The following is an 11,823-nucleotide window of genomic DNA, read 5'->3' on the forward strand; positions in this document are numbered from 1 at the left end:
CAACCACGGAGTCAGTTATCACATAAGAATTATTTAAACTGAAATCCCTAGAGAAAATGTAGCGACCTTTGTAATGTCTCTTCCGAACACTTCGGAATTAGTGACATTCCCGGATTGTAACTTTTGAATGACATCATTGTGAAACTACACCATATAGTATTCGTTTATAATACAAAGCAACTTGGTCTGTGATAAAAGAGATCGTCATAGCCAAAACAAGCGTGTCACCCTTAAATCGCCACTGTTTCTGATGCCACACTGGATATAACACCAACGGTTGCCAGAACACGCTACCCGTTCTATCCGTTGTATTATATAACCTAATAAATGTTATAAAACTGTTATATAACAAGGATGGTATCTACTGATCACATGGTGCTCTTCTAAAAAAAGGTAATACACAATGGTTTAGATATGAAAAAATATAGACAGCCACTCACATGTATTTACCGCAGGTTAAGGATATGTCTTAAAGGATATGCAAACGACACAACCATCTGCTTACAACCTCAACGATAACAAAGTCAAAACATTTTGATAAACAAATAACCCCCAGAAGCAGCTATCAAAAACGCATATGTCTTCATTTTCAAGAACCGTGCATTGTTAATGGTCCCTTTACGACTCCTTACGAAATTGTTCTGACATCAACAGTTACGACTGCTAACTTCACCGTAACACTTTGGTAATTGCAGGAAAAGAGCGAGATAGATAATTCCCACCATCACGGAGTAGGCACCGAGTAGACGTGAAGGAGTGGCTGAGAGTGTAATGAGAGAAAAAAACACATCTAAATAAGTGAACTGAAAAATGCTAATAGCCTGATAATAAGAAAGTTATGTCACTAAATATGTCTTGTACTGTACTTCTTGAATCCTTTTGCATAACGTGTGTGAAGGCAAACCCAAGGGGAACGTTAAAGGATGTCACAACATGTGCTGTAGTTTGTTCCTTTCCAGTAACACTACAAACACTGAAGAGTTTCTATGAGATGCATGTTGTAACATTAAATTACGATTTCTTTACTACTTTCCGTATCAACACCATTCCTTAGTCAGACAGACAGACAGAAGTTTATTCAATATTTTAGTATTTTTGTATCAACATTGTACAGTCACGTGTAGGTAATAATAAGTTCACATATAATATTAACGTCTAATTTCAAAAATCTTCTTCAGGAATATTGACAGAGATGATATTGTATTAGCATTGCGGGAGTTCAACAAATTTCTCATTAGTTGTTCATCTTTGTACATAGTTGAAATCATAGGGAGGTATCTATTTCTAAGAAACTGATAATATTTACAAATGAGAAGTACATGAAACTCATCCTCAACATAGCCTTCATTACAATAATCCTTAGTACACCTAATGGATGAGGTTTGAATCTCTTCAAGAAACAAGAAAAAAGACACACCTTGTTTGTTTACATAGAAAATACGAATACAGAGAAATGCATGTATATTTTGATAATGTTCAAACAATACTTATTGCATGCATTAAAAACCATAAAGCTTAGAAATCAATTTGATCATTTATTTCTTTTCAGTTGTTATCTGTGAAAAACTATTTACTAAATGCTGTTTAATTGCTTCATCAAACATTTCGTTAGAGGAATATATTTTAATGTGTTGACATTCTAAAATGCATATCAGCTCCTGTTTACTTTACCACGACCGTGTTACGAATTTCAAATTAATATGAGAGCAAATAACGCACGAGCTTGTCAATATTAAATCGTATCATGTACGCAAAAAGCGCGGTGATGTTCGTTGAATATATTCATGTAAGCGTCTTCGTTGCAGTCTCGTGAGAACATTAATGAGAGATTTGTTACAAATAATTATTCCTTTGCTTTCATGGCAATGTACAATGCTTCCTTACGTGTGTTGCTGCTTAATCACTTGCGTCTTTATTGATTTTTGATACATTGAGTGGACTATCATTGATTAACCGACACGATTATCTCTCAAGCAGATCTTCATGAATGAAAAGGGGAAATGCAAAAGAAAGGATTTGTTTTGCTGAATCATCCATATTTGTGATGACAATATTTATTGTCAAGTTTCCTAAATATATAACTGGAATATTAAATGTTTTTGTTGTATATTAGGATGATTGGTGTGAACAGCAAATTCATTTTAAAGACATTGTTATACCTTAAAAAATGTATGATATATTCTGTCTTACCTTTCCAACGAGATGGCAACAAGGGTGAGGACGCTGGTGAACACGAAGATAGGGAGAAGATACGAAAGTACTGAACACAGGGTGTCGCTGGAGAAGACGTGCCACTCACACGGGGCCGTGTACTCCATCAACTTCAACGGCATGACAATGGACGACACCAACAAATCCGATATCGCAAGGTTAACGATGTAGTAGTTGGTCACAGTATGCATGTATTTGTTACGTATCACTGTCCATATTACTAAGACGTTGCCGGTGACGGCCAGGAAAATGATCAAACTGTATATCACTACTATAGTTAACGCCACTGACGTTATTTGTGTAAGGTCAAGGTGAGGAAGAACCTTAGCTGTGCACTGATCAATGTAGTCCGATTGAGGATTTGTTTCAGAGTCACGAGACATGTTGTGCCCCAACTCTCCTTCCGTTCCAGGGGACAGAAAGTAAGTTAGATTCATGTCGCCAGGGTGGCTTGGCAAAGGAGGATTCAAGGTAATTCCTGCCATCTTATACTTCTGCAGTTTCTTCTAAATATCCCAGAAAATATATTCACGGATCAATTATTCACAAGTAACCTTTACAAACTATTGAAACAAAGCTGAACTCCATTTACATTTCAGAAAGAGTATCTCATAAATGTATACAATAGCTTCTCCACAAATATTTACGAGCCACAAGATATATTACCAGGCATCAGGTGACTGATAAAGAGCTACTCCTATCTGTAATCCGATGAGAATTATATATCACTGGTTCTTCTCTGGCTCTTCCACATGAGGTATTATCATGATGCGATAGGCTGGTCCATTGAACTGTTCTTTTGGTATCCCATGTCTATGTAGACGACACTCTGGTTGACCTTCCTTTAAAGTTGTCTAAAGAAAGTCCATGTACTGCCTTTGAAACGTCGCAGGTGAACCTACAACAGAATCAGATGTGAATCAAGTCGTATCGAACCAACGCTATCCTATGCTTGTTGCGAGGAAAATACACGAGGTAAGAATCGTCACTTGTCAATCACGCTAACAACACGTCTTCTGATTGGTCGACCCTTGGTGTCTAATTACTCGGGATTCTGACATCGGCTGGCACTGTAAACCGCGTTCGTGTTGTGGGGATGAGACTCAGCAGCGATCGAAGCAACCGCTCTCTCGTAAAGCGATCAGCTGGACACGCGGGTGATTTGCGAAGCCTACCAGTCTCTTCACCTTAACAGAGCCTCACGCCTGGTGGGGTATTGTAAGCACCAGTTACAACCCTTTATAGTCTATAGTGTTTATTCAGCGGTGCTATGATACACACGACTCAAGCAGTTAACTGCGCTTGAAGGAATCAACGAGCCACGCCTGAAGACTTACTTTATAAACGTTTTTAGTCTGTAGGTAGATGGAGATAACATATGCAGGGAGTGATGAGAATGTTCTGCCACTGCACATAAGTGTTGATCTTTCAAAGTGTTGGGGCCGCTTGCAGACCACCCGAGAAACCCATCTTTTACTGTCGCTGATATACACCACTGTACTTTACTATCACTGATATAAGACCGTTCTACATCACTACCACTGATATGAGATCGGTGTACGTTTGAAATGTGTAAGCATCCGATAGCATTCTGCAGTGTTCACGTTAAGGTTATATAAAACATATCTTAAATTTCATATAAATCCTTGAGATATAAATAGTTAAAGGGTGATATACAATTGAACAGGTTCATCCGAATGTAAAAAAGATAAACATTGTCGGTATTCCCTCCGAAACAACGAAACACCAGGTGTTTTTAGGCACTTATTTCGAACAGCATTCCTTGTTGAAGTGTCCGATCTTCAACCAGTGTCCAAATTCTGGCGTATAATCACCCTGCCTTCACGCAGTCAGCGATATAATAGTTATAAAACGGGGGCATGTAAGTATTCTAGTTTGTTCCAATGGTTGTCAGCAAGAACACAAACGAAAGGTAACGGGGACCTACTCTATCCCTGACCTCCCGGTGTGTGTGTGTGCAGTATAGTGTGTGTGTGATATGTGTGGGTGTGAAGTATAGTGTGTGTGTGATATGTGTGGGTGTGTAGTATAGTGTGGGTGTGATATGTGTGTGTGTGTAGTATAGTGTGGGTGTGATATGTGTGTGTGTGTAGTATAGTGTGGGTGTGATATGTGTGGGTGTGTAGTATAGTGTGTGCGTGGAGTATAGTGTGTGTGTGATATGTGTGGGTGTGGAGTATAGTGCGGGTGTGATATGTGTGGGTGTGTAGTATAGTGTGTGCGTGGAGTATAGTGTGTGAGTGATATGTGTAGGTGTGTAGTATAGTTTGTGTGTGATATGTGTGTGTGGAGTATAGCGTGTGTGTGATATGTGTGTGTGTGGAGTATAGTGTGCGTGCGTGTGTGTGTGTGTGTGTGTGTGTGTGTGGAGTATAGTGTGTGTGTGTGTGATATGTGTGGGTGTGAAGTATAGGGTGTGTGATATGTGTGTGTGGAGAATAGTGTGTGCGCGATATGTGTGGGTGTGGATTATAGGGTGTATGTGATTGTGTGTGTGTGGAGTATACTGTGTGTGTGATATGTGTGGGTGTTGAGTATAGTGTGCGTGTGTGTGTGTGTGTGTGGGGGGGGGGGGGGGGGGGTATAGGGTGTGAGGTGTTTGGGTGTAGAGTATAAGGTGTGTGTGTGTATGTGTGTGTTAATATAATAGTTATAAAACGGTGGCATGTAAGTATTCTAGTCTGTTCCAATGAAACCAATGGTTGTCAGCAAGAACACAAACGAAAGGTAATGGGGACCTACTCTATCCCTGACCTCCCGGTGTGGGTGTTGAGTATAGGGTGTGTGTGATATGTGCGTGATATGTGTGTGATATGTGTGGGTGTGAAGTATAGTGTGTGTGTGATATGTATGGGTATGGAGTATAGTGTGTGTGTGATATGTGTGGGTGTGGAGTATAGTGTGTGTGTGATATGTGTGTGTGTGGAGTATAGGGTGTGTGTGTGTGTGTGGAGTATAGAGTGTGTGTGTGGAGTAAAGGGTATGTGTGTGATGTGTGTGTGTGCAGTATGGGGTGTGTGTGAGATGTGTGATTCTAGAGTATAGGGTGTGTGTTAGGTGTGTGATTCTGGAGTATAAGGTATGAGCTAGAGGTGGGTTGGTGTGAAGTATAGGGTTGTAGGTTGGGAACATATAGGGCCTTGCTACTCGAAAAGATACGCCTGATTCTATAACTTCTCTGTCTACACCAGACCATGTACGCATTGATGAATCCTTCCTCAAATAAAGAACTGATTAACTAAACACTCAAACAAAACAGCATTTTGCACCAACAAATAACATTCTAATCCGATTACATGCAGTAATTCAGTGGGATTCAGTGTACGGTTAGGCGTTGGCTCGACAATGCTGCATTATGTTTTATTTCTGGCTGCTCATCAACGAGGATCCAGTAATCAGATGAGAAAGCTCTCACTTATGACTTACTTGCTTCACTAGGCTTATTCTTAAAACAGGAGGCAGCCCTTGATTGGCGCTATGTTTTGATGTCACTGAATACGTCTACCGTCAGATAACGTTCTTGTTTCTGAAGACAATATATTGTATTGTATGAAGCAAGGTAAGCACATTCCGCTTCTATCGGTGTGTTGTGTCCGTTGACAGTGGCGCCGACAATTTGGCTCTAATATGGATTCTCCTCGTCATTAACGAGATGGTCGATTGGATTAAAACAGCAAACACTGACACTGACTCCTTGATCTTCAGTGTCTAGACGTGTAAAAAACTGACAGAAAAATAACTCGGCCAATCTTTGGGACAAAGTAAATAGATTGTAAGGTAGACAGGGCTTCTTCCTGGAAATTGTCATGATCACTGTCGGTCGGTAAAAAGCTTGCGTCGACATATTGACGACCCAATAAATTGTCATTGTGCTACCGTATATACATGTGCATTTCCATGTAGGATTTCTTCCTCGTCATTTTCATAAACTTTGCTCATGCCTGACTAAAGCTGAGATTATCTCGTTAGTAAGATGTCACTCACACAGTTGCGGTTACCATGTACTCATTCAGGTGAACATGTGTGAAATCTTCATCCCGACACCTTACTTTCATCCAGAATGATGGGATTGGTTTTGTGACGAATAGACATAATATTTTATGTAGGCGTTTTGTGTGTGAGGCGCTGCTTGTTTAAGCATACAATATTATCATCTTACGCTAGGCGACACAAAGCGAATGCGGGTTTTCAAACACAGATGTTTATGTATACACATGTACTGTTCCATAAGCTGCTGTCACAGATGTTCATGTATACACATGTACTGTTCCATATGCTGTTGTCACAGATGTTCATGTATACACATGTACTGTTCCATATGCTGCTGTCACAGATGTTCATGTATAAACATGTACTGTTTCATATGCTGCTGTCACAAATGTTCATGTATACACATGTACTGTTCCATATGATGCTGTCACAGATGTTCATGTATACACATTTACAATTCCATATGCTGCTGTCACAGATGTTCATGTATACACATGTACTGTTCCATATGCTGCTGTCACAGATGTTCATGTATACACATGTACTGTTCCATATGCTGCTGTCACAGATGTTCATGTATACACATATACTGTTCCATATGCTGCTGTCACAGTTGTTCATGTATACACATGTACTGTTCCATATGCTGCTGTCACAGATGTTCATGTATACACATGTACTGTTCCATATGCTGCTGTCACAGATGTTCATGTATACACATGTACTGTTCCATATGCTGCTGTCACATATGTTCATGTATACACATGTACTGTTCCATATGCTGCTGTCACAGATGTTCATGTATACACATATACTGTTCCATATGCTGCTGTCACAGATGTTCATGTATACACATATACTGTTCCATATGCTGCTGTCACAGATGTTCATGTATACACATGTACTGTTCCATATGCTGCTGTCACAGATGTTCATGTATACACATGTACTGTTCCATATGCTGCTGTCACAGATGTTCATGTATACACATGTACTGTTCCATATGCTGCTGTCACAGATGTTCATGTATACACATATACTGTTCCATATGCTGCTGTCACAGATATTCATGTATACACATGTACTGTTCCATATGCTGCTGTCACAAATGTTCATGTATACACATATACTGTTCCATATGCTGCTGTCACAGATGTTCATGTATGCACATTTACTGTTCCGTAAATTGTTGTCACATATGTTCATGTATACACATATACTGTTCCGTCGATTGCTGTCACAGATGTTCATGTATACACATATACTGTTCCATAGATTGCTGTCACAAGTGGTGTCACAGTTCCATTATATTTCAACGGCTTACATGCTATACAATAAAACAGTATAATGCACCCGGAACACTCCACTGACGAAAAATAAATCATATCTGGGGTTAAATAATATCATATATTATTTTAATTATATACAGAGATATATCCCAGTCTATTATACACACTGGTGGTGGCCTTGTGTTATCTTGATTTTTGCTGACAATCCTTGGCTGCAAAAGGGACGAAAAAACAACATGGTTCTATTAAAAGAGTTATATGCCACCTCACTCCAAGACACCAGACATTAACAAAAGAAAGGTATTCAATTGACACCTTCAAACACCTGACGTACACACAACAAAGGGTATGATACATTGTCGCTGGAACAACCGTTTTCGCAATCTAACTATGGCAATTCGGGGCGTTAGCATCATGTTATGCAATATGACCGTGAAGATCGGGGATAGAATAGGTCTTCAGCAACCCATGCTTGCCGTAAAGAGCGACTATGCTTGTCGTAAGAGGCGACTAACGGGATCGGGTGGTCAGGCTCGCTGACTTGGTTGATGCATTTCATCGCATCCCAAATGCGTGGGTCGATGCTCATGATGTCAATCTCTGGATTGTCTGGTCCAGTCTCAATTATTTACAGACCGCTGATCATATAGCTGGAATATTTCTGAGTGCGGCGTTAAACAACCCAAAACAAACAAACAAACAAACAAACAAACAAACAAACAAACAAACATACCTTTTTTCTGATAAACTACATACCTGCACTTCATTACAACAATCGTATGATAGACGCGGATAAGTCAATTGAAATGTTCCCATGGGTAGTAACTTTATGTGAATCTCGCACGGTAAATATACCATTTTGTAATACGACACATCCATATCAGCAACTGCAAGTATAATGTTTCAGCAAGGAAAGAGTACCTATATACATGTGTATCCAATTACGTTTATGCTCTTTGACATTTGTGGAACATCAAACTATTCATAGGAACGCTGATTCACTCTCCTTAAAACCTCTTGCTGATCTCTGTCAGTAACTTGGGTTTGTGGCTAATGATCAAATCAAACATCAAATATGCCATTGGATATGCTATTAGTTGTTGTTTATTTCCTGTTGGAAATTACTGTAAACTGAAACTTAGAATATACACCCCCGCCTCCCGTTTGCCCATCGTCCATTGCCTATAACCTGCTAATGATAAGGTAAGTCCTTGCCTCCAGTCGTCCATCGCTATCACCTATCAGCGCTAATTAACTGATAAGTGTTGGCTTACATTTGTCCATTGCTAATCACCCATCAGCGCCAATTATCTGTTGGCTTCCCTTGTTAAGTTTCCGCCTTTGTTATCTTATTATTTTTGTTGTTCTTACAGGTAGACACACAGATAGACACACAGAGACACAGAATACCATACATGTTGGTTAATATATGAAGACTAACTCATATTCAAGAGATATTAATTGGTTCGATGCACAAACGCTCTTGATCGCATCACATGTGACGTCATAGATCCATGACTCCGGATGCACCATTTGCCTCGTGCAGGATTAACGTGTAAGTTTGGAAATCACGTGCAGCATATCGTGATAAGAACAAAGTCACTCTGTGGTAACACTTGGCTGATTGTTAGTTTTGTCTTTAATTGGTACACATTGGAAACATCTCTTCTTAACGTACATACTTCTCTATATGTTTCTATGGTTTGAGTTTCTTCGCGTTTCCTTTGGCGGTCAGTATATGTTCTCTGCTTCAAAGTATTCATTCACCTGATGAAGGAGTAAGTATCTACTCCGAAACGTTGTGTTCCTCATAATACAGAAGTTGACATCCGTAAATTCCTTCGGGGGCACGGGTGGCCTAAGTCGTCTAAGGCGCCGCGATTCGCTGTGCAGAGTTGCGTCCTTTGGGCACACCAGAAACCTATGATTGTGGGTACGAATCCCGGTTCGCCCCGATTATGTTTCTTGGTTTGTCAGCACCATACCCGTGCTCGTGGGTTTCACCGAAGTGGTAAACGTCTTAGACCTGCATCACTTCGGGCTTTCCTCCCACATTAAGCTGACACGCCGTGATATAACTGTAATACTGTTAAAAGCGGCGTTAAACACAACTCTGAGCTTGAACTCGAACCCTATTTGAAAACCTCGTTTCCATAGTCTAGTTACTCCTATCCGTACCACGGTGTGTTTGCTTATTTGGGAAGAAAAAAAGCAACACATGCAGGTCGTAGATGCTTGTTAAGCATCAATTTCGTGGCGAATATGCAGCAGTGATTAGAATCCAACGGATCCTGACACGTCTAGGGGACACAATCACTGGACTACCACACTTGTATCAGGGGATAGTTAATGTCTCAGAACACACCATCACAAAGAAGGTGTTGTTATGGCCTGTATGAATATCAAGTCAACCAATCACTCTAAATTCGACGGAGCAATGCACACACACTATACACAACTCTACTCTCCGTTTCAGTCTTCAAACCAATTGCCATGGCATCAGGGGAAAAGCTTAAGGAAGAGAAACACCAGAGAGTCACGCACGTTGCATCTTGAATTCAGGATTCAGAAAGTGAGGATGTTTCAACAACTAAGGTCAACATGTACAGGCCCAAGGTCCTTCTTTTGCAAAGGACAGTTATCAATTCTCAACACTAGAATAACATTGAGCGTAAATCAATATATGGCTTGAATGCTCACTCCGCGCTAACATTCAATCACATTCTTAGGGGAATTGACATTCGTATTTGTTTCACACAAAAATGAAATTTACTGACAAAGCATATCCTGATTAGAGTATAAACTCTATTTATAATCACAACAAATCTGATAAAATCAGAGTCAATTTTCGAATCAAAGTTTATGAATCACCATCAAATAGCTACCAGGTGTTAACGAAAAGGTGAACGTGTCTTGCCCCACCAGTTGCACCCGTCACAAACACACATGCAAAGACAAGCGAAGCGTTCACTTATCAAAACAGGGAATTCATGAGACATCTGTATGTCCCTAGATTTGGAAAGCTTTACTGGCGCCTTAAATGCAGCAACCCTAATCTAATAACTTCTGAGCAACAGTAACGCTCTTTGAAATCTTCGTGGACAGAGCACACTCAACTGCCCCTCAACACTTGTGAAATGTAGACACCAAAGGCTGGAGCTGCTGAAATATTGCTCGACATAACGGGAAAGTTGACCATTGGAAGATACTTTCAGACTAAAAGAGATGTTCGACTGTGTATAATACGTCAATATATACCTAAATGATCATAAGGCAAAGGTTGCAATAACAACCAAATTAAATTTTAAAAAGAATTTAAGTGTTGTATAGTCATACATTTTTTTAATTTTTTTTATATTTAAGATGCATTGCTTAAAGATACTTTATTAATATCAACCAGTGGTGAAGTTAGATAAGTACACCATGTACATCTTAAGTGAGATTTGGTTGATTTCTGTAAACAACTTCAAACAGGTAATAAATACCCATCCCCTCATATCCAAAATATACGACAATAGACGTCATCGCTGCAGAGGAACACTTGTCCATCTGGTTCATACAACGGCTGTATAGCTGATAAGCGATCTTGTACATGAGCGTAGCATAAACGGGTTCAAAGCGATGTTATATACAAGACGTACCTGCAAAAATATAGGGGTTCCTTAATGTAATTCCTAGTCCGCCCTTCTGACCCACTCAAACCTGGAAATCGATATATGCCCATCCTTACACTCATAATGCAAAGGAAAATACGTCATGAACAAAGGGAAACGTTTTCATCGCCTACAAAGCAGCAAACAAACAAAGATTTACGACATTTCCCGTGACCCCACACAGCGCCTCCAGTACCTTGTTACAAGCCTATCAAGGTATTAAACGAATGCCTACCCACTCACATGATCATCTGTATACCGGCAATATAGGTTTCATTGTGGGAAGCATGCGGGTTGAATGTCGTAAAAGGTGGCTGACGTTACAGAATAAGCATTTACTGACCATCATTGGCTCGTCCACAGTTCCTCTTCTCGTTGGATAAATAGATATAATTTGAGAAAATGATCAACAGGACGTCGCAAAACTCAACAACCTCTCCAAAATACATCACCTTTACTACTTACAAGCACAGTTACTCCTTTTATAGAGGCGACAGCGGCGACTAGATCCAATGCGAGTATATCATCAAAGGCAAACTGAACATGATACAGATGTTAAACGGCGTGTGGCTAATGATATCTCGTTCAATGCCTTTGTTGCGTGGTTTTAAGGGAACAGGCGTCTCCTCGACGATGGCAACTTCGAACAACGATGAAAT

General features: G+C 40.0%; 1 protein-coding gene across 1 annotated transcript in view; it reads right to left on the reverse strand.

Moving 5' to 3' along the window:
* The window catches only part of LOC124131781 (galanin receptor 2a-like), an 81,443-nt gene extending 78,298 nt beyond the window's left edge, over positions 1 to 3,145 (reverse strand). The window contains exon 1 of the mRNA XM_046495243.2: positions 2,191 to 3,145. Coding sequence (XP_046351199.1) covers positions 2,191 to 2,696 — 506 coding nt within the window. The 5' untranslated portion in view covers positions 2,697 to 3,145. The remainder of the gene's footprint in view (positions 1 to 2,190) is intronic.
* Positions 3,146 to 11,823: the final 8,678 nt, after the last annotated feature.

The sequence above is a fragment of the Haliotis rufescens genome, unplaced genomic scaffold, assembly GCF_023055435.1.
Source record: "Haliotis rufescens isolate VD_foot unplaced genomic scaffold, xgHalRufe1.0.p SCAF_3, whole genome shotgun sequence".
NCBI classification, from domain to species: Eukaryota; Metazoa; Mollusca; class Gastropoda; order Lepetellida; family Haliotidae; genus Haliotis; species Haliotis rufescens.